This window comes from Perna viridis, chromosome 2 (assembly GCF_037379345.1).
Source record: "Perna viridis isolate PV_CMFRI_1.1 ecotype Kerala chromosome 2, ASM3737934v1, whole genome shotgun sequence".
Taxonomy (NCBI): Eukaryota; Metazoa; Mollusca; class Bivalvia; order Mytilida; family Mytilidae; genus Perna; species Perna viridis.
In genome coordinates, this window is record NC_142446.1 from 12,040,336 (window position 1) to 12,065,052 (window position 24,717).

The 24,717-nt window shown below is 32.7% G+C and overlaps 1 protein-coding gene across 3 annotated transcripts in view; it reads left to right on the plus strand.

The window, feature by feature from the left end:
• LOC148623649 (ubiquitin carboxyl-terminal hydrolase 34-like) overlaps positions 1-24,193 on the plus strand; it is a 105,319-nt gene extending 81,126 nt beyond the window's left edge. Inside the window, exons 69-78 of one of the 3 annotated variants that reach the window (XM_088565624.1) lie at positions 3,427-3,553; positions 7,644-7,763; positions 9,879-9,983; positions 11,915-12,039; positions 12,834-12,957; positions 14,757-14,836; positions 15,412-15,546; positions 17,245-17,382; positions 18,936-19,125; positions 21,791-24,193. In XM_088565624.1, the coding sequence (XP_088421750.1) occupies positions 3,427-3,553; positions 7,644-7,763; positions 9,879-9,983; positions 11,915-12,039; positions 12,834-12,957; positions 14,757-14,836; positions 15,412-15,546; positions 17,245-17,382; positions 18,936-19,125; positions 21,791-22,179 (1,533 nt within the window). In that variant the 3' untranslated portion in view covers positions 22,180-24,193. Of the gene's footprint in view, positions 1-3,426; positions 3,554-7,643; positions 7,764-9,878; positions 9,984-11,914; positions 12,040-12,833; positions 12,958-14,756; positions 14,837-15,411; positions 15,600-17,244; positions 17,383-18,935; positions 19,126-21,790 lie in introns of those variants that run through there. The other 2 variants (XM_088565625.1, XR_015919468.1) reach the window with 2 other exon arrangements.
• Positions 24,194-24,717: the final 524 nt, after the last annotated feature.

Below are 24,717 nucleotides of genomic sequence, written 5' to 3' on the forward strand. Positions count from 1 at the left end.
CAATTGGAACCAAACTTGGTATGAATAGTCCTTGGGGTATCCTGCATAGAACTGATGTTGGGATTTTTGATCCGTCAAAAAACATGGCCGCCGTTACTGAAAATAGAACATAGAGGTCAGACAATAGTTGTTCGCATATATCTCCAAAATGGTTAGATTTAGCCAAATTCTGACATAGGGTAAAAGTGTTCAGCATGATGAGATCTATCTGTGGTCATATTTTCATTTTAATCTATTAAGCCACATTGGAGTTGTTGCCCTTTTTCAACGATTTTTGCTGTTTTTTTAGCTCACCTGGCCGAAGGCCAAGTGATCTTATGCCATCACTTGGCATCTGTCGTCGTCGTGGGCAAATTAAAAAAATCTTCTCCTCTGAAACTACTGGACTGACAGGTTCTAAACTTGGCATGATTGTTCCTTAGGGTGTTCTGCACAAAATGACCATTTGGATTATTGATCCATGAAAAAACATGGCCACTGTTACTAAAAATAGAACATAGGGGTCAGATTGCAGTTTTTTGCAAATAACTCAAAAAACTGTTTCCTTTAGCAAATTTCTGGCATGGATAATATTGTTCAGCATCATGAGATGGACCTATGCCAAAATTATTGGTCAACTGATGCAGGAGTAACGGCCCCTGAAACAGTTTTTTTTGCATTTTTCGCATGTGCAACTTTGAAAATCTTCTTCTAAAAAATCTGTTGCACAGAATTCAATGAAAGTTGACATATATGTTCCTTAGGGTATCCCACACAAATTGACCGTTGGGATTATTGATTCATGAAAAATATGGCCGCCATTATTAAAAATAGAACATAGGGGTCAGATGGCAGTTTTTTGCAAATAACTCAGAAACTGTTGCCTTTACCAAATTTCTGGCATTGGGTAAAATTGTTAAGCATCATGAGAAGGACCTATGCCAAAATGTTCAAAACCATTCATTGACTAATACTGTATAGGAGTTACAACCTCTGAAACAGTTTTTTTGTTGTTTTTTTTTCACATGTACAACTTTGAAAATCTTCTTCTCTAAAACCATTTAAGATCATTGAATGAAAATAAGCATAATAGTTCTTAAGTGTATTGTGCTCAAAATGACTTGCGATTTTTAATCCATATATAGTTATGGCTGCCTGTACTAAAAATGGAACTTAGGGGTCATAAGACAGGTTTTTGAAAAAAATTCAAAAATTGTTGCCTTTAGCAAAATTCTAGTTCAGGTCATGAAAATGCTATGAAAAGCATTTCCTGCATTTGACAATTTAGTTGATTTTAACTTAGCCTGTCTCATTCCTCAAGTTTTTCAAATAAGCAAATGGTTAACCAGATGAGCGATTCAGGCTCTCTTGAACCTCTAGTTTGTTATTTCTTTCAAAAATCTTCTACTCTGAAACTACTTGACCAGTTGGGACCAGACTTGGTATGAATGTTCCTTGGGGTATCCTGCATAGAAATGATGTGTCGATTTTTTATCCATTGAAAAACATGGCTGCCATTACAAGAAATAGAACATAGGGGTCAGACTATAGTTTTTCGCATATATCTCCAAAATGGTTAGGTTAAGCCTAATCCTGACTGGGTAAGAGTTTTCAGCATGATGAGATCTATCTGCGGTCATATTTTCATTTTAATCTGTTCAGCCACGTGGGAGTTATTATCCTTTTTCGACGTTTTTTTTTTAGCCATTTTTAATATTATTTCTTTCAAATATCTCCTCTGACACTATTTTACCAATTGAAACAAACTCGGTATAAGTATTTCTTGGGGTATCCTGCTTAGAATTGAAGTGGGGTTTTTTGATCCATCGAAAAACATGGCCACTGTTACTAAAAGTAGAACATAGGGGTCAGATAGTAGTTTTTCGCATAGATCTCCAAAACTGTTAGGTTTAGCCAAATTCTTTCAATAGCTAAAGTGATCCTTATTTTTAGGACTACAAAAGTCTTCAGGCATATAATTTGTCAGACGCCTTATAAGAGTTATTGCCCTTGACAGTGGAAAATGACAATTTTTTTTAATTTTTTTTTTTCATTTAGTTTTCAGCCAATGTCTTGAAAACTATGATAGATTTAGACTTCATTTACTGAAATGATCTTTATGATAAGTCCTATCAAAGTTTTGGATATCTTCTTGTTTAATTTATTGCCCTTGAAAGGCAAAATTCAACCAGGTGAGCGATTCAGGCCATAAATCAATAGTGGTTGCAACGATTTTCATGAAACTTGTGAACTGTTTCGTTTGATTGATATGAGCTCCCTTTTTATAAATTTCTTATTTTTCAATTATGAGTTATTGGACTTCATTCATAAAAATGGGGGCTTTTTCCATATTTGCCCTATGACTTCATAATGCCTCAAGTGATTTTTATGAAACTTTGTTGAATAGATGATTTTTATTTATCAGGCCTACATATTTTCCGGACTATAAGTTGATGTGGAGTATAAGTCGAATAGTCTAATTTTGACCAAAATCAACGAAAAAAACATAGATAAGTCAAATTCGGCAGATAAGTTGAGGGTCAGATGTGAGCATTTATATCGTAGGTTTCAGCGGAGATCCGAGTTGAGTGTTTGTTTTCAAAAGTATATTATTCCAGCGATGTTACTAAGTTTAATCAAGGAGTTAAATATGTATATGTAAGTCCTTGGTATAATATTTCTGAATTAAATTAATATTTGTGTTTTTGTTAAAGTGTACTTAGTCCACAAGTTCAATTATTTTTATTGAATGGCGTGTCTTTTGCTCTGAAGCCTTAGATCATCAGGTGTATGAAATCGTAAACTTGTCAAACGTGGGCACCCATGTGTGAAATAAGCAGGAAATTGGTTTGATGAATTGGCCATAATTATGAGCAGTAATTAATAAACAATATTACCTGGTATTATGATATACAATAAAAAATAATTGTTGCGAGCAAATTTGGTTGCAATTACCCATTTAGATAACACCTTAGCTAATTATAATTTGAGACACATGCAAATGTGTTACGACATACTGTAAATGGGTATAAATTTGCATATTAAAGGACCGATAACTCCAGAACACTTGATGCTGTCTTTCCAGTTAAAAACATATTGTTAGTCTCGAATTTGATCGCCGGTTTTACTGTTTGAGTGATGGCTTTCGTTGATTCAACGATCGCAGTTTACCAAAAGTTTTGAATTAAAGCAATCAAAAGTGAACTAACCAAATCTAATAAATTGCATTGTAGATGAACATTTCTCCTTGAAAAATCCTTGTATAGGTTTAAGTGAACGATTGGTCGAGGCCGACACTTTGCTGAAAAAAAAAAATAACAACTTATAGTCCAAAAAATCCGATAATTTTATTTTGTTTAGTTTTGTTGTAATTTCACCCATTGCTCTTGACATATCTTTGAAAGTCATCCTATAGTTAATTACCTGATGTAAATTGTTTTGTTTCAGGCATTTAATAATCTGCATGTGATGTACCATGAGGCTACAGCTTGCCATGTGACTGGGGATATTGTTGATTTATTAATGATCATATTACCTGTGTTAAAAGTTTTAAAGCATTTTCATGACAAGAAAAGTAAGTTTTCCATAAACATCTAAAACATAGACAAGTTATAATGCAAACTCTTAGTGAATTTATAGACATAATTAAAGGACAATTGTTGCAAAACAATTGCTAAGGTCTTTCCCAACTTTTTCCCAAAACTACCAAGTAATTAGTATCCATCTCAAAAAAGTGAAATATGCATCAATTATGAAAAAAATGTTTCTGCTGAAAACAATAAACCATTTTTTTTCGATATTAATGACATATACAGCTGTGTAAAAGGTCAAATGAGGATATCAAAGTGTGTACATATAGCAAGCGTACTCATTTTTTTCGACTATAGAAACAAACAAAGTTACATTTAGGCAACAAAAACATGTAAAAAGAATATAAAATTACGAAAAAACATTACTCTCATTTTTAGATTCAAATCTATAACGAAAAGTACAAGATCAGTAAAATTTAAGTAACTGTCGTAAGAATCATGCAAAATCTGAAAAATGTGATACACCCCAAAAAAGGCTACATATTTTTATTTTTGTAATTAAGTTGTTTTATGGGTCTATACGATGAAATGTATAATTATTCATTCAAATCTGCCTGCTCTTAGGAGATAATTAACATGGAAAATTCAGTAGATCCTATTGTATTTGAGTGTCATTTACAGAGTTATCTCCCTTAATTTTGAAATCTACAGTGCATTCTATGTAATTTTTATCTCCTAAGAGTACGGGTTATATGAAAAACCACATGTTAATTTCTGTTTGCTATGACATTTCAAACATAATATAAAAAAAAAAATATGTAGGCTTTTTACCCATGAATCACATTTTGCACGATCCTTAGCAGGAATGCTACTTAAGTTTGACCTTGCCCATCCCCCTTCTTCTAGTGGCAATCAAAACTTGTTGACCCTGTTGTCCTTGTGTCCTATCCCTTTTTTCATTTCATCATCATTTCATGTGCATTTTATCATCCATTTCATGTTCATCAACTGAATATAGCTGAAATATTGCTGCTTGGGCGTTAAACCCCAACAAACAAACAAAGTTTTCGATTACCAAGTTCAAGATCATCAGTATAGCATAAAAGTTAAGAAAAATACATGTATAATTACCCCACAATGTAGATTTTATATCTTGTACAATACGCTGCTAAACATATTTTTAAGGAAACACATAAATTCTTCCTTAAAATTCGGTTAATTGATTAATTGATTGTTGGGGTTTAACACCCGAGCATCAATATTTCAGCTACATTCAGACAATGAATATAAAATGAATGATAAAATGAATATGAAATGATGATGAATGAAATATGGGATGTTACATAAGGATACTAGGGACAACAAATGTTGATTGCAACTGAAAATAGGGAAAATTGGGTAGAGTCTGACAAATTAGCCTCCTATGGCGGAGCCAAATGATTCCTACTTCAGGAGAATACCACAAAAATGTTATTTAATGTGTAAGGAACGTGACAACTTTACCAACACGTTGCATCATTATTGTTTTTGGTCCAGTTTTCAATATAATGTCCTGGCGTCCCCAGCATGAAACATGCCAGGGGTACTCTTTTTCACAACCTGGGGCACACAACCCAGTTGCTCTGTGGTCAAAGCGCCTTAGTCCCAGCCAGGGATCTGAGCACGGTTGAGTTGCCTCCTAAGTCAAGCCTAGCACTGCTGCAGGTCTTTTCTTTTGACACTCAAGTCCACAGAGCCCAGAAATTTGGAGAAGACAAGAAATTAGCCACTACAATTTTAATTCGGGTATATTGTAGGTAATAAATACTATGTCCGAAAAGTGTTTTCTATTAATATCGACATCAACTAACGAGAAGTCACATCCATACATTTTGAAGTGCAAAAGCACGGAATATGTAAGAAATAAATTATAATCTTCCGAAAAAGTTATCACTATACTTAATTGTTTTCATTAGAAAACATATTTTACATGATTATATTTATTGAAATGATTCATTAATGAAGACAAATAATGCAACATTCAGTAAACTTCAACACTGAGAAGGGAGTTAACAAAAAGCAACAATGCAACATAACAGTAATCATTGCAACAGAAGAGATAGAATTTCAAATTAAGTTATCTCTACCGTGCAAAACAATAGCTATCATTGTGAAAAAAAAAAGAAAGAATATCAGTTCTATCGTATTTTTCAGCTAAAAATATCTATTGAAATAGGTCCAAACAATTTATCACTTGAAGTTACAGCGCTTGGACCGTTCAATTATGTTGACTACATGAAACCAAGAAATTCAAACCACAAAGCGTGTACATATTCTTTATAAATTATTTAACAAATGCAATAATCGTGGTACGTACAGTGGTATCGAGATAAAGCTTTAAAAAAGGAATAAAAACTAACAGGGAGAAAAACACGTCACAACCGAAAAGTGTCGTACAATAATAAGTACATGTATTTGTAGTCAGTTAAATATAAAAATTCATTATTCACAGTTGATCCTAATGTTTTCCATAAATATAGAAAAAATTAGATGTAGGTAAGTAAATTTGACAAAAAATGATCGACGCACCACAAAGCAAATTGGTGGTATATGAATAGAGTACCTAATGTTGATCAAGGGGTTTCCTATATAAGTTAACCTTTAAAAAAAGTTGAGTGCTTTTAAAGCATATACAACTCAAAAGATGGAAAATTTCCGAAAGAACTTAGGCAAATAAAAATGCCTGTTCACATTTCAGATCAAAGTAGTAAATTGTTCATCAGTTACATTTTCTTCTTAAAATCTCAGATAAACATCACGAATTGGACAAATTAGAATTAATTCTTGAAAAACTGTTCATACCTTTTTGGCCTTTATGGATTTTTAACTATTATGTGTTCAAGAACATGATTACATTAAAAGTTTTGATCTATTTATTATAACCTAGGAGGAGTAGTGGCCACAAATGTTTTCCAAAAAGGGGAATAACTCTGTAAGGAAGAATGCTTTTTCTTAGCAGGGTGACTAAAAACCTTATGAAGTTTCAAAGATTTATTTGGTATACAATTCAAGTTAAATAATCTTGAAACAACAAAGTCAAATCTTGGTGGAAGAAAAACAATAATAATAATAATAATAATAATAATAATAATCATACGAATAGTAGTAAGGTTTTCCCTTGACAGGGAAAGACCTTAAAAAGGGAGAACTTCAAAGGGAGAAAATCCAACTTCAGGAATTAATATTAAAATCCATTTGAAGAGGGGGAAGTTGTCTTTGTAAACTTGGTCTGACTATTTCTAGTTTTTTTTTAATTCTTTATAAGTAATTATCTCTGAATGGTTTAATTTGGCAAAGAAGAAGAAGAAACAAAATTCAAAAGTCTGATAGGATCAAAACCTGCATCATTTGGAGAAGAATTTATGTGACATTGTGATATGTTGGAATAGTGAAGTATAAGTATTGTTGATTTAATGAACTTTATTGTCTCAGAAAAGGTGTAATTTCCAACATTTTAATTTTGGAAATCAACCTTTCCACAGATTCTTACTTTGATGTACTATATATGTGCACTTTTTCATAGGCACTTATGCTACTAGGCAAAGAAGTTGGTTTGGTAAGGGCAAAATTTGGCCTCAAAAACAGTCTACATGGAGAAAATTGTATGTTGTTTCTTCAGCTCTTTAATGTGTTTTATAGTTGATTTGATTGGTTTATGGTAATAATTTGAACATATACAGTCATATATACCCTTTAAACTTGGTTGAGATTTTGAAAATCTGTTAAAAAAAAAAACTGGAAAACCCAAAATTTTTCAAAAGTTTTTATCTCTTTTAAACATGGCCACATGCATGTTGTGACTCTCATGTGTCATATATTTTGTGTATAATTGTCAGTTACAAGTTGTGTAAAAATATCTGGAGTCAACAGTTGTGTGGCCACTTCTGTTCCACACAAAAACCATCTTAAAAATTGCATTTTGGGTATTTTAAATTTAAGCACTTTCATCCCCAATTTAACCAAAATTTAACCATCACTCAAGTTTCCCAATTTATCTACTAATGAAATCTAAAGATAAGTTGATGTTATTTCATAGAAATTATAATCATATATTTCTTCTATCTAATAGAATCATTTATATTTTTGTCTTTGCAGATTCTGGATCAGATATTTCCACAGTTTTGCAGAATTGGAAAGATAGGATGGAGTTTGTTAAGAAACTACTTACTTTATTAAATTCCTTCACTCCTCCTGAAATTAGGCAGATTTCTATAGGTAAACTTGGTATTGGAGGGGTAATATTTTTTTCACGCCCTGCCACACATGTAGTTTTGATATTATATGATACCCTCTGTTTTCATTGTCTGTCCATCTGTCAGTCTCAGTGGTTTCCAGATTAAATATAGATTAAGTTTATTTTTAGCACACTCCAATGTTTTAGTTTAAACTCTGGCATTCCCTGTATCTATGGTTTCCAGATGATAACTTTTGAATGCATCAATATGATATTATCCAACTTTGCACAAATCTGATTATAGAAGGTAAACATTTCTGTTCATACATGTACTTATGTACTTAGATGTGTATAAATTTATTGCCAGGGTATCATTTAATGTTCAATTCTTTTGTTTCAATTTTTGCAACTTCTCTTTAAGTTAGCTATTAGGTCAATTTTAGGTTAATTTAAGATGTATAGTTTTTGGTGTATTGTTTTTGATGTAAAATTTAATGTTTGTCAAAAAAATATAAAGGGAGTATGTTTGGTTTATATTGAATTTGGCCCCAAACATACACTTGGTCAAATCAATACAGATATTGCATAATACTTCGAACAATGAATCCTAAATTTATCAACAAAAAATTTTATGCAGTTCATTCATGCATAAAATGGAGCCAAAATGTGAATGTGGCATTGAAAGCTTAATGTATCAAGCCAACTTTACAGAAAATATTTAGTTTGTTGAAGCATGTGGCCAATATGACCATATTGAAAAAAACCTGCAATTACCCCAGAATTTCCTAAGAATAATTGATTAAAAGTTGCATAGACACACAATATTTTGTGTCGTAATTTTGGCATGCAAATTTTTTAACAGCTAGTAAATTTTTTAGTCTTTGTGTAGTCATCATTTTAATTCAAAAATATTCATTTATTGTGCATCTCCTAAGTCCTTGATAATACATGTAGTAAGTTTTAAGTAAGTTAGGAAATTACTACATGTAAGAAAGTATTTATCTTTGAGTCTATATGCATGTACATTTCTTTGTTGATTGTTAAAGTAAAATTGCTTGCAATACATGTATGTTAATCCAAAAAACTGCTTTAAGTAATTAAAACAAGTTTATGTATGTGTATATGAATTTGTACTAAGGACAACAATAGTTGGATGGAGATACCATGGGTAAACAAACTAGACTGAGTTATCAACATACCATTCCTATTATAATTTAAGAAACAAAAATGATGAAACCACTTAACTAAAGTTTATTTACATACTAACTAATACTACAAAACTTGTTACAATGACAAAGCCCTATTCTAACAATGCTAATTTGGAAAACATGGGGACTGACAGCTGTTCACTTAGAAACATAATAAACTTTTCGAGTTAACAGAAATTAATGAACTTCTAGAGTTATCCCCCTTATACCATAAAATCATTAAGAAAGAACATACAAATATTGGCATATATTTGAATGAAATGGCCAAATACAGGTGTGAAACAACTGTAGCCCCAAGTTATGGAATCCTTTGTTGTCAGTACAATATTTTAGTTAGTAAAAGCTAACTGTCTTTGAGCCTGTTGAATAATTCTACTTGAAGTATGGATGTATCTAGTGTAACAATCAGAGGACCACCTACCCAAGGTTTGGATTAAATGATCTTCTGACCTTGCTTCATGAGCTGATGTAGCAGCCTCAATTCTAAAAGAATGACCATTATAAAGTTCAGTACTGAAACCTAATTTGGACATAAGGCTTTTAATATGAAATATCACAGACTGTCTAATTAGAGGAAGACCCTCTGAAGTAACAAAAAATGCATTATTAGTACAGATGATGGATTGCCTTAATATATGGTAACTTGCCATAATCCTGACTGGACAAACGGTGTGCTCTGTACTAAACAAAGGGATTGTTATACTTTGTCTGAAAGGATCAGATTTAGACTGTTTAATCATTTTAATACCAAAATATTCAAGTCTTTCAAGTTGGTAGGCTAAAAGCTTTACCAAATAGCAGGTTGAAAACTGGTATAAACAAACATACCCCTCTAAACATGTTCATTTCATTATTGCTTAAGTGGTAATCACAGACAGAATGAATTGATTCTACTGGTTTTCTCTGAAACAAGGTAGTTGATATGAACATAGCTTCCTTTTTTTCCAGAGGTCTTGCGTGAGATGGTAATAATCTTTCAAGGAGAATGTGTTCACACCATGGTACCAATTTTAACTCAGGCACACGTGTCATTTCAAGAAAGTAGTCTTCCTGGTAAGATATGTTTGTAACCATTGTTTTGTCTCTCCTTTATGTATCCCCATCTTTTGACTAACATTTTACAGTGTATTGCAGATTGTCCATCAGTCCATTTATCATAAGATAATTGAAATAAAGTTGAATAGTATGTAAATATTCTAGACCATCTTGTATTTAAACCTTTAGTGGGCTAGTCCTATGCATACAAATATTTTATTGAAGTTGTCGAGATTCTTATGATTATGATTTGTTGTAATTATTGCTGGAAAATAACGTGTACGTTTTTGTACATTCCCATTGTCGATGTTGCGGTTACAATGATGTCGGTTTGAATGGAAGTAAAATTTAGATGGCAAAAAACGTTCATTGAAGTAATTAGGAGTTTTCATTACCCCACCTCTGATAATTATCAGTTGAAATCAACTAATCGGCACTGTATTTTGATCATGTGAAGACTGTATTACTGATACATGGTCACTATTTTAGCAATACACAGTCAGTTATTGTTTATTAGTTTACTACAACCAAAATGGCGACCAAACGTTTTGCGTTGCTTACGGCAGACGATATACAAAACTAAAGTACCACAGATGCAACACAAGGGTTAAAATTGAAACACACATTAGGAATATTAAAAGAAAATAATTGCTATCTAAATATCAGGTATAAACTTTTTTTTCTTCTTAAAAAACAAAAAAAAAACAAAACAAAAAAAAAAACCAAAATAAAAACAAAATCATCGATGGGGTAAGTTTGTTACATAGTGATTGAGTGGCTGTGTACAGATTTTACCCTGGTCAGTAGATTCCATACCTGGCTTGGCCTTGCCGGGTATGAAATATACTGACCAGGGTAAATTCCGTACATGGCCGCTAAATCACTATGTAACTAATAATATTCACTAGTTTAATTCAACGTATTCCCCACAGAAGTATATATACAGTCTGGCTGTCTGGCTATCTTACTATATATGTGTTTATTTGTAAAAGTGTTCTGTTGATTTGCCCTATAACTTTTATTTTATTGTATTTGTTGTCCTTGGCTGCAACGCAATTGAGGAACCTAGTAATGGTCTGTCCCATCCGACACGTTTCTTGTGAAAGCACCTCCTCTAAAACTGCTGAACATATAAAGTTCACAATTTTTAGGTATGTTAGGCACAATATGTAGTTGATCATACTGCACTACCATTTTGATTCGACAAATTTTATAGGAGTTATGGGACTTGGATTGTTTTCATGCATTAAAAACTTTTGTTGTGGCAGGGGACATATGGCTAGGCATAGCAATCTTGTTCACCTGCTCATTTCAGCCTACTTGCAGTGTAGAAATAACTGTGATCTAATTGCCAGTTGACTTTTCATGTAGTGAAAATTTCCAGTTGCCAGTACAGCCATGTATTCTAACAATATATTGATTTTGTAGCCTTGATTGATATGTGTGAACAGTTTACCTTACATTGTTATAGTTCATTGATTTATAAATCTCTTTTCTCGTATTGTTTTAATTTTTTTTTTGCTTTTTGAAAAAATAATATATATACATGTAGTGTGGTTCACAAACCTATATAGTCTAGCTTGTAAAATATATGTGCAAGATCATATATGGTCAAAATACAAATAAGATCAGGAGTTTAAACAATTCTTGTGTTGCTGCAGAAAGAACATTACACATGTGTTAAGGGTTTGTGTATTAATTGAATGAAATAAATTTTGTCAATCACTCTGTTAAGCTGTACAAGTTTGAATTGAATTTGCTTTGACTTACCACAAAGCATTTTAACCCAATAACAATGTCTTAGTCACAGACTTTGCATGTGATAAAACATTATTATGGTAATGCCTACAATGATGTCTGAATTTTCTGTACTTTTATTTCTTCCTGTGTAAATTTGTTCTTGGTCTAGTTCTTGCTCTGTCAGTTCTTGATAACTAATCAATATTTAGTTCCAACACCAGGACCTTACTTTCCAAGAAGAGGGCAGAAGCTGATTGGTGCTAAGTCAAATATTCGTCCACCTAGACCACAGTTCAATATGATGCTACACTCTAGTCAAGTTGAAGCTACAAAGGTAAGTTATCAAGGTGAAGACTACTCAGGTAGCATAATCTTCATTCTTAGTTTAGTTTAAACAATGTTTTATACAGAATAAGCTGATCTAGATAGAGGAGCATGCTAGGCTTGTGATATAGAAGCAGACTAGTCTATGCATAAAGCAAAATGCTAAGGCTATGGATATAGTAGCAGGCTAGGTCTATGGATAGAGTGAAAGGCTAGGCCTATAGATAGAGCCAAAGGACAAGTCTGTGGTTAGTATAACAGACTAGGCCTATAGAACAAAAAGCTTAACCTGTGGACAGAGGGACAGGCTAGGCCTATGGATAGAGTGCCCAACTATGCTTATGGATGGAGTACTAGACAAGGCCTTTGGATATCACAATAGAGTGATAGTCTAGGCATATGGATAGAGTGACAGGCTCGGCATACAGGGATGATTTTCTTTTGTTTTTTAGCGGAATTCAGCGATATCAAATCTGGATTTTACCATTGCAATTATTTTTTTTACAGTATATATACTTTCGATTTTGCCACTTTCCACTTTGTTGACCCCGTAAAATCATCTCCAGTTTTATGGATAGAGCTTTCTTCGGTTTCTCAGCATGGCAGTAATGATTTCAGTTTTAATGTCAGATTTGATAGGCATTGAATCATACCTTCAACCTCCTTTTTTTAGAAAGTTAATTACATTCAGATGATGGCTAAGTTCAGCAATTTAAGTGTACTAACATAGATTTACAAAATCAAAGCTTCTGTATTTAGGTAGGGTAAAAAAGATCATGAATTATCGTACTGTTTTTGTTTCAGGGAGTTGATGAGAATTATGACATGGCATTGACAGAATTTTTCTCACCCTATCATTCTCTGGTTGATCTCATCTGTCGTGTTGCTGTCAATCAACAGATACTTAATGAACATATCATTAATCTTAGTAAGTTTGATTATGCCAAACTCTGTGTACTTTAATTCAGAAGTTTTTAAATAGCACAAATTTGTAGTTCATTTTGAAAATTCACTATTATTGTCCCCTGGGACGTGTTGGGCATCTGTCTGTTCGGATTTTCCATTTTTTTTTTTTTTTTAATGCTCCTACCAAACAAGTTACAGATTAAGTTCAGTTATGGTTGAATGATTTTTTCAGAAGTTATGGCCCTTGGACTTAGAAAATTTGAGTGAATTTGAAGTTTTCCACACTTTTTTAATGTTATGCTTTTACCATTTGATTTTATCCTTTGTATGTATTGTAACATTACATTGACACTGATAAAGAAGCAGTTTGTTGGTCGAAATGTATCTGTTTACGCTAGGGACATTGATACTCTGTTCTTTTATTGAATAAGAATTTTTCTAAATATACATGTATCAAGAAACGGTAAAAAAAATGACGGTCATTGACCAACAAATTTTGCAAATGACCGACGAACATTGGACATGAAAAATTGTCAACCCTTATAAATTACAGTCTGCATGGTTTTATTAGTATATAAACATTCTGTCTACCTGTCTCCTTGTTTATTGGAAATTAATTGACAGGTGTGTGTCAATTTAAGCCAATGTGCAGCCACCTGTGACTGTGATTTACCTGTAACTGATTAGTTGATTGCATAATTGAATTAACAGTACATGTGCAGCCCCATTGCCAATCGAATTAATTGAAGTAACTCAGAGAATCTTCATACATTTCTTAATTAAGAAAAAAGATGGACAAGTCCACCATTTTCCCGCTGATTTTTCAGAGGTAATAATGAAAGCACATAGAACTGAAACTACGAATCAGTTGTACATGAATAATTGAATTAACGGTACACATGCAGCCCCATTGCCTATACAAATTAATTGAAGTGACTCTGACAATTTTCATACATTTATTACTTGATTTATAAAGTTAAAGATTGACAAGTCCATCGATTATTTTCCTGTTGATCTTTGAGGTAACAGAAGCACATGGTACTGAAACTACAAATCACTCGTAGTTTGTACTTATTAATTTATCGATTGAATCTTTTTAACACAGAAGTCAACAGACTTCATAAATCAATATACAAAATGTATTTGCAATTTTCTTTTATAAATAATCAACATTTTTTTTTTTCATCACTTGGAAGTTTTCGGCTGTTTGACAATGAGATGAAAAAGTCTGAGAGATACAATGTTTTGTTTACATGTTAGAACGTGCACGTGTGGTTGAAATCGAACTTGTTCACTTGCTCTGATATTTTGTAAAAGACAGAGTATGTGATGAAATAACACAATTCCTATATTAATCGTAGAATAAATAAGTTTTTTTTTTTAAGTTCATTTTTGATCTGAGCATGTAAAAGACTGACACAAACATCTGCTGAAGTTTGATAAGTTCATTTTTGATCTGAGCATGTAAAAGACTGACACAAACATCTGCTGAAGTTTGATAAAATGACCGGTATTGGTTTCAATATATTCTGTTTTAAAGCTGATTCTTCAGTCCTTCTTGACCAAAAAAACCACATCTGCAATGTTAAGTCATGTATTTTTTTTTTGTGTTAAGTTGTTTTTGAACGTTTAAAAAAACTGTAAAGTAGACAAACATGGGATAATTATGTATGATTGATCTGCCAGACGGAAAGTAAAGAGTTGAGACAGAGGGTTTTATATGATTAATATGTCATTCAGAAGGGGTGAGTCTGTTGGATTAATCTGGCCAACATAAAGTGGTTTGTATAGCTAAATTGTCAGAGTAATCTGTATTTGTAGGTGCAGTTGTAGCTGTAGAGGGTGTGCCATTGCATTCAGCCTTTTTTGCTAAATTATGGTATGAAATATACCACTCTGAGGTAAGAAATATTACACTTGACTGGTAAATTAGATGGTAACATATATATCTACCATATATTATACTTGTTCATACTTTCAGGGTTGTATTTATCATTGTGATTATTGTCTTTGTGAGATATTACTATTACTTATAAATACACACAACGTAAAGAAGGTCAATAAACAAGACAAACACAATATATATTATTATTTATTGATAAAAGAACAATACAATGAGAAGGTCTATAACAATTAAATACCAGATCAGAAATGTTGAACAGTGATATCCCTGGTTGATCCACAGTATCGACGTCTTACCTGAACTCACACTTCTGGTAAAATCGTAATTTCGGTTATAAGAATAGCCCTGTTGTTTGCATAATTTTTACTGGCAAATAGGCTATGCAATTAAGCGGAATCCACTGTATCACCGAACCTGTTTGTTGAAAAATTTTCATTTTTTCCATTAATATTACAGTGCAGAATTGACCTAAGTTATAATCGTTTCACTCCTACTTTGTGATCAACTTCTACTTAAACTTCATAGACAAACAATCTTTTTTTTTATAACTGTTTCTTATTTTGTCTGTTTTAGGTTGATAGGAACTGTATACGTATTCTTTGTTCCAGTAGTTACTTCATAGAATATGTAGACTCAGTTTTATTGGATGAGAGGCTGTCATTAAATAACCACAACATATATCAGTTCTTCTGTAACTTCTTCCCAAAGGTATGTCTAGAAATCCTGGAATTTATCATTTCTTCTGTAACTTCTTCCCAAAGGTATGTCTAGAAATCCTGGAATTTATCATTTCTTCTATAACTTCTTCCCAAAGGTATGTCTAGAAATCCTGGAATATATCATTTCTTCTATAACTTCTTCCCAAAGGTATGTCTAGAAATCAGTATTTATCATTTCTTCTGTAACTTTGTCCCAAAAATATGTCTAGAAATCATCATTAGTTCTTCTGTAACTTTGTACCGAAGGTTTGACTAGAAATCACTGCATTTATCATTTAAGATAGAATTATATTACAGCTTACAACAGTTCTTTCATAACTTATTCCCAAAGGAATGACTAACAACTACAACATATATTAGTCCCTCTGTAATGGCATCCTGTCAAATGTTTAACTTTCTTTTTGTTGTTGTGCTCACATTTCAACACTGATATCATAAGTAGAGATAACTAGAGATGAAAATAAATTGGGTTTGACTTTAAGATAATTCAGATTTTTTGAGTAAATTGTATTTTTTTTTACTGTTGAACATGTGCTGAATGTATACTTGTATATTGCAGGTGTACCAATAGGTGCCAAATGTGATTACTTGTATATTGCAGGTGTACCAATAGGTGCCATATGTGATTACTTGCATATTGCAGGTGTACCTATAGGTGCCAAATGTGATTACTTGTATTGCAAGTGTACCAATAGGTGCAGAATGTGTTTACTTGTATATTGTGCTCTGCCCACGGTCTCACTAACCACTGCTAACGTTTCCATTACTTTACATGTTAAAAAGGTAATTTTCAAAGTTTCACTGTGAATTCCCAGGACAAATGACATCTTAAAGTTGCATACCATTGCAAAGCTTGGAAAATAAAATCATTATGCTAATGGTACGATGATTGTAGAAATTCTTCACAAAATTTACTTGAATAAATAATACTGAAAATCCACATTTTTACCTGTTCTGCTAACTGACTGCATGGAGGCAAATTATCAACACATGTATACAATATTCATACACTTTTGTAGTTAATTATATATATGATTTTAAAGTACACATTCTCAGCTTTATTTTTACTACTTTTAATAATAATACACACAAATAATGCACTTACAATGCATATGTCTAGGTTCAGTGTGTTTTTGGTACTACATAGGGGGTGGCCATTTGAGCTGGAAGTGGTTAGTAAGACCCACAGAGCAACTGGGTTGTGTGCCCCAGGTGGTGGAATGGGGTACCCCTGGCGTGTTACATGCTGGGGTTGTCAGGCTATTATACGGAAAACCTGACCGCAAACCATAGTGATGCACCGTGTTGGGAAAGATGCCACGTTCCTGGCACGTTAAAGAACCCTAATGTGGTATTGTTCCGAAGTAGGAACCATAGGGCTCCACCACAGGAGGCTAAATTGCCCAACTGTACCCACCTCTCCCTATTTTCAGTGGCAATCAAAATTTCTCAACCCCATTATCCTTGTGTCCCATCCCATTTTTCATTTCACCATCATTTCATGTTCATTTTATCATCCACTTCATGTTCATCGCTTGAATATAGCTGAAATATTGCTGCTCGGGCGTTAAACCCCAACAAACAAACAAAAACTTGTATATTGCAGGTGCACCAATAGGTGCTGAACTTCATAACAAGTTAGTTTGCTGGTATTCTAACTGAACCTGAATTTGATTGTGTTTTGTAGGTATACCAACAGGTGCTGAATGATCAAGGGAGATCGCTTCTTGACAGTTTAGTTGCTTCTGTTACTGCAGAAAAGTCTGCCATAGAAAATGCTAGACATCAGCATGATCTCATTAACATCTGTGAAAGAATAAATGGGGTATACTAACTTTTTAGACATTTAGACTAAAGATTCATATGAGGCCATCACTTTTTGTCCATTGTCTGCCATATGTTGTCCCTCATTTGTTATTTTCTCATTTTGCTTGACTACCTGAAAATCAATCTCTTGACTGTTTTGAACCAAATTTGGCTAGAATGGTGTTTGAAAGGATTCACTTTTTGGTTCTACCTTATCAAACAAAATTGCTGTCAGATGCTATGTAAGCTTCTGATTTGCCAATATTTATAGTATAGCAAAAAAATGGTATACTGTCGTCCATAGACAATGTCTGAACAATAACTTAAGTAAAAGTGTCTGGATGTCTTTGAAATCGTACCACAAGATAAAATGTCACAGGAGGGAAGGTTGGGACTGATATATTCAGGTTTGTGACTTAAATTGTAATTAAGGGCCAAATATTTCTCAAAATTTAAATATATATATATAGCCCAAGTAGAAGTGAATGAATCTTTATGATTTGAATCACAGTATTCTATACCACAAAGGTTATATCCAGAACCCTATTTGGAATTAAGGGCTGAAAAGGGCCAAAAACAAGCATTTTTTTTCTTTCAAGGATCCTGAGTAAAGGTGTAATGATCTATATCTCTTTACCACAAGGTTCCAACAACAAAAGGAAGATTTTGATTTATTTTTGGTTTACACTCTGTAGTAATCGGGTTGAGAGTAAAAAATGGGCAAAAAGAAAGTATGTTATAGCTTAATTCTATGAATGAAGTATATGTGTATTGATTTCTATGAAATGGTTTCACAAAGTTCCATGCCACCAAAGTAAGACTAGGATTTTTGGAGGTGGTTACTGTATTCATTAAGTAATTATGGTACAAAAAATAAACCTTTTATGGTTTCGGGGCAGTAAATTAAAAAAAAAAGGTGTGAATCTTTATGATATTGTACTACTAGGTTCTATACAACAATGAAAGGTTTTGGTGGGTTGAAAGGGTTATGGCCTTTTAGGAATGATGGGCTAAAAAAAGGGTCAGATATAAACAATTTCTTCTATACTTAGAATAAGTTGTTTACTTTGGCAAATTTAAAAGTTCCTTTCCCTCTTACATTCTGGTCAGAATTCTTTTCTAACATTAATCACATCCCATATTAAGAGCTGTATAAAGTTTGAATGTTGTGTCCAAACTTGCCACAACTGATCATGTTCAGTCTCTGTGGTTATATCAAGCTACTCACTGCAAGGCATTTTATTCTCATGATTAAGTGAAATGGACCACATTTCTAATTTTCCAGGCTCTTTAGTGCCTCTAGTCCTATAATTAAGTGCACATTGCATATTAATGACAGTTTGCAGTTATCTCTTTCAACTAAATTTTTTTTCGTGTAAAACGTTTTGGTGATAAATTCACATATTTAGTGCATTTGAATAACTTGCATGTTAAATACCATTTTAAATGTTTAAATTATAAAATTGCAATATTTAATTAATTTACAAAAGATCTATTACTTTGTGTAGAAAAATTTGCATTTAATTTATTTTAGGTTTCAATAACTAACATATATAACCATTAATTTTCCAGGATTTAAGAGCAATGCTTTTAATCTTCTCTGTTCAACCTCCAAAGAAATTGAACCCTCTCCTTATGGATAGCTTACATTTTATCTTGAGTATATGTCGAGAAAATCAGCATCAGCGAGCAGAAGCTTCTAGGATACAGAATAGAAAGAGATCAGGTTCAGAGAGTCAAGAAGAGGCAACAGAAGCTTCAGGTAATTAGTTAATTTTTATAACTGTTCCTGCCAGAAATAGGTTAGCAAGCCTCAGGCATACAATTGTAGCCTGCATTTTTTAGTCTATTTTCAGTGTTTAATGTTTTCATATGAACTTAAATATTCACCATAATAAGTTACAGGTCAAATGTGACTTTCATTCTGCTCCTATGATTTTTACTGAAATTATGGGCCTTGAACTTAGCAATATTCACAGAAATAACAGTTTTTCAGACTTTTTTTTTCCTAAAACCTTGCAGATATTGACATGATTTTTGGTATATAAGTTCACCATGATGAGTTACATGTCAAGTTTATGTTTCATTCTGCTCCAATGATTTTTATCGAAATTACAGGCCTTGAACTTAGCAAAAGTCACATAAATAACAGTTTTCCAGACTTTTTTCTAAACACTTGGATATATTGAAATGGTTTTTAGTATATAAATTCACCATGATAAGTTTCAGGACAAGTTTGTGTTTGGTTCCACTTTGATGATTTTTTTTTTCGAAATTACGAGCCTTGAACTTAGCTAAATTCACAGGAGTAACCGTTTTTCTGACTTTTTTCTAAATGCTTGCAGATTATGACATGATATTTGGTCTATAAGTTCACCATGATAAGTTACAGGTTAAGTGTATGTTTTGTTCTGCCATGATGATATTTACTTTGTATTAATTAAAACTCGAAGAAAATTACAGTCTGGAGTTAGAAATTACCATTCTGAGTAACAGAATTTAGTTAGAAGATAAAGAAAAAATCATTTTCAAAAATCTTTTTTGAATTTTATTTCATTGCAATCTTTCTAATGCCTGAAAAAAAACCACTCTAAGTCCTTTTTTATCAGGGTCCTTCTACAAGTATTTCTCTTACAAACAAAATTACTTGGGGATGCATGGGGTATGTGAGCATGCTCATTAAGGTTCTTTAATTTTGTCATAATTTTTCCCCACATTTATGTATTAAACATAAGGTATTTTCACCTTCCAAAATCCTGGAAAAAATATTTCAGTACAAGTATGCATTTATTGCCATTCCTCAGACTGTGTGATATGTATGCATTTCATTCTGATAAAGATCATTACTTGTTGTATGAATTAATGTAAATTTTTTTTTCTGTCAATTTTGTTATTTGATTATGCTAGCAAGTAGAAAATATGCAAACCTTGAATGACCTTTGACTGTTCATTGATGTTTTAATCGGTTTCCATTGGGAGGTATAAATTTCTCATAAAAGATTACACAGGAAATAAAAATTGCATCACTGTTTGTGTGGCAATTAATACAATCAATACTGGGTATCATGCCAAACATCAAAGAAGGAGCTTCTTTAGCAGGATCACCATCACAAAGAGCTCTCTCAAAAATACACTTTTGATAGTAAACCCATATTTTAGAATTTCAAAAAGGATTTTAGCTCTAGTTACTTCTCTATATTGATCTGATGTCTAAAAAGAAGTGGTGATATAGGGATGTATTATATGCATCCCCATGTTTTGATATAAATTGTCATGTGAAAAGTTGAGCACAATATGCACCAAAATTCTGTACTCTATCTTGAAATGTCAGCTCTTATTACACTTTTGAACTGTCAAAACAGGATCATTGATAAATGTATATCGACCATAACAAAATGGGAGTTGTGATTATGCTAACAGAGATTAAAAGTCCATGTGACCTATTGTCATCACTATGTGTCAGTCTCCTGTAGTCATTAACTTTTCTTTGAAAAAAAATTTTTTTTGAACTACTCAAATCACATGCATCCTTTGGATACCTAATTTTATTGCTTGCTTGTAGCAAATACAGGCTTTTGATTGGTTAGCTACCCATTGGTACAAATCCCATGCCCCCAGCTTGTTGCAAACATCATGGGCATATTGTTTGTTGCTAATGAAGTCAAAATGGCATATAAATTTTTTTTTTCCAAAGGACTTGTTTCTATCCATGTATGTTATTGCTCGAATAAATATCTTCAGTTCTCATAGGTCTTCAGTATTTGCATTGAACCGTTGCATATATGTCCTACATTTACACTGACACATATTTTATGATTGAATTGGAACTTGGCGTCATTATCTGAAGACCTCATTATAACCAACTGCCACTTTACCAAAAGAAGAAAAAACAACATAAAAGAGAATTAACACTAATAAAACCCATATAGTCTGAGGTTGGTACCATAGGTACTATCCTTGACCTGGTAAAAATGGTGTCTTATTCATGAAAAACATAATTTCTCGTCTGCTTTGTCGATAATGTTGCAGTTCAGCTCATTTCTGGTGACAAATGAACCAATGTTTAGCCATTGGTACTTGTTGATAGGGTTAGTAGTAAATCCATTACCTGCAGTGTTACCCAGGTATAAGGAAATTGTACCACCTGAAAGTACCTCTAGAAAGCCTTAGGCTTCACCTCGATCTGAACAGAAGTTTTTAGCAGATATCTTGAAAAGCAGAATAGAAAGATGTTTTCAATTGATGAAATCATTCTTATGACTTAGCCTAAACAAATGTTCAGTGTCAAAGTTGTGTTACTTCTTCTTTTTGATTGATTGCTTGGCTTTGAGAAGGTCACTGCAAAGGGAGATCATCCATGTTAATGGTTTAACAAAATTTAATAAAGTCCAGTGTAGTTTTTTAACAGAGAGTATTTATGATTTTAGTTGAGGCCACTCCTTCGAAGAAAAGAAGATTGTCAGGTCAAGAGGATCCTGATGACAAAAGATTGTCTGGTCAAGAGGATCCTGATGACAAAGACTCTAGCAGTGATGTTGAAATTATACCTGATGATTCATCCATTAAGAAGGAAGAAGAGGAATCTCCTTTAAAAGAGACTGGAAAGTCTGATTCAGATAATAATGGGCCAGACACAAGTAAGGATGAATCTGAGAAGGAAGGTTCTAAAGAGGATTCAGACTCTCCTGGTTCATCAAAACCCGACAGTTCAGATAGTAGACATGATGAGGCTCCAAGACAGAGAGAACGACCAACATTTGTTGATTTAGTGGCAAAACAAATTGACTCAATATTTTCTCTTGTAGAGAAACGTTGAGTTGTTAATGGTGCTAAATTTTTTCAAATCAAAACTGGCTGACAATTGGCCAATTGTATTATTTATTGAATATTGACTTGATGATTATTATTTTTAATACCATAGAGTGTGTAATCTAGTTTCAAATTTTGGAAGATCTCAGTCTCTGGATAATGGATTAAAGTTGTATGATAAACATCAGATTTATAATCAGGAGGGATGAAGTTTCCTTTTACTCCAATGAGCAGATTTAATTCAACAATTACTCTCAGAACAAAATGTTTTAGTGTTAACACTTAGAAATGATTGGTTTTTTTTTTTGGAAGCTGTAGGGATCTCCTCCTTTTCTTTGCAATGCTTCTCTGTATTATATGCCTATATTTGAAATTCTTACAAATTTAATAAGCAATTAATCTGGTTTTAAGGAGAAACTAACTTATTTTCTGGGTAAGTAGCAGATGGCATGATTTTGAGAGTGTTGGCTGCTAAACTTACTGATATTTAGATCATTATATTGAAACCCCTTTGAAAGTGATATTTTGTGTTACCGAAGATTTTGTGTTTCATACAAGGAGACCTGGGACTTCTTATACTTATGACCTTGCTGATGTGTTCCAATGAATTATGTTTGTGATGAGATGGATGTAACTTTTTTTTATCTGTATGTGTTGTGATATGTTGATAGCACTGTTATCATTTCAAAGATTGATGTGTAGAAATTAATATCATGAATATTAAATGGTACTTTATTACTGTAGTCATAACAGACATGCTAATCTGTTTATTCTAAGCTCTTTCTGCCACTTGCTTCCAACAGACTTACGTCCCTTCATTTATGGACGCTTAATACAAATCATGCTTTATGACGAAGTCAACTCTTTAAACATTGAATAAATCATAAAAAGCTATGTTAAACATAGATTATTCCCTCATGGTAGATAAATTTTTTTTATTCTGTTATCTTTAAAGGCTTCCAGTTTGGAACTTGTAGCATAAATGGTTGAAAGAATATTTTTTGCAGAAGCTTACCACATGTTCCTATTTTATATCAGTAGCTTAACATGTTTATGTGCAAGTTCAGCATTTGAAATTTTTGCATTTAGTTTTTGAAATTGACTTTTTTTGTGATATTCCCACACAGTAAAGTATTGTTGTTTCATTTGGGTCACCAAAGGTCCAAATGAGCTCATGTCAACATTTTGCACCTGTTGTCCATAAACTTTTCAAGTTTTGCTCATATTCATGAAATAATTCTCTTCTGATTCTGTTAATTGAACTTCTAAAGTTGTTAAAACATGCACCACCAATGATGAGAGTGGGTCTACTTTTTTTCTGTAATTCGACTTCATGGTGTGTATTTTGGGAAATATTATCACAGTTCAAACACATTATACAGCATTCACTACTAAGAATTTCTAGTGTTTATTTATATAATTGTGAGCTCTACACTGCCAAAGTTACTTTGTCTTTTTGTGGTAATTATTAAAGACTGATATGATATTTCAGGACTCTATATGTGCAGGGTTTTGATGAGGTTATTGATCCACTGTTATGTTGCTGCCATTTTATTATTTTATAATTTGTTATATTTGATCTCGTTATATCTGAGGAACTTGGCCAATTCCTTTACAATACTGTTGATATTGTAGCGTAAATGATGCATTAACTAAAAGCCCTATATACTCATTGTAAGAACATTGACCATATTCATTTGTGCATGTTCTTTTTTTTGAGGAAATGAATTCCAGCTATTATATGAAGTTTCCTGAATTTTTCTCCTGTATTCAGTGCTACCAATTTGATAACTTTTAAAACACCTAACCTGGTTTATCCATGACATGTTACCTTACAATGGAGAATGTTTTTACTGCGCATGACAGAAATCTTTGTAATAAACTTTACATGTTATATGTTCATCTAAGGGTGCATATTGTTTTTTCATTGTGTAAAGTTTTATTGTTGATTGGATGTTATATTATTGTTTCCTACAAGGTGATGATATAAAATGTGCTTCTAGTAAATACTTTTGATTGAATTCTGTGTTTATTATCTCCATACAGGCCCATATCACCATAACCTATGTAACAGTTCAACCAGGTATATGATTTTGAATTAGCTGACAGGGCAATTTAGCCCAGTCCGTCTGGGAAAACATTTCTATTATCATTATACCATTAACACAATAGTTTTGAAATCCTAATTAAAATACCCTGCTCGAGGAGTTGGTGGTATATTGAAATCACCTTGTCTGCCTGTACAAAATTGGTCGCATTTACATTATCTCAGCTCCCAATGGATGGATGGATGGATTGATGGGCATAGGTTGTAAGCCATTGTGGGTGCTATTGGATATCAACTTCTTGTTTGGTGGATTTTTGTGAGTTATGTACTGTCAGTATCAACCTTAATAAGTAGATTATTTGAGTGAGGTTCTTCATACTCAAGTTTTCTATGTTTTCATAAAAAAGGCTGATCTAACAAAAATAGACCCTTTTGTGTTAAGTTTTGGATAGCTAATGAACATCCGTAGAGCATGCCTAATATACACTACTGCAAGGA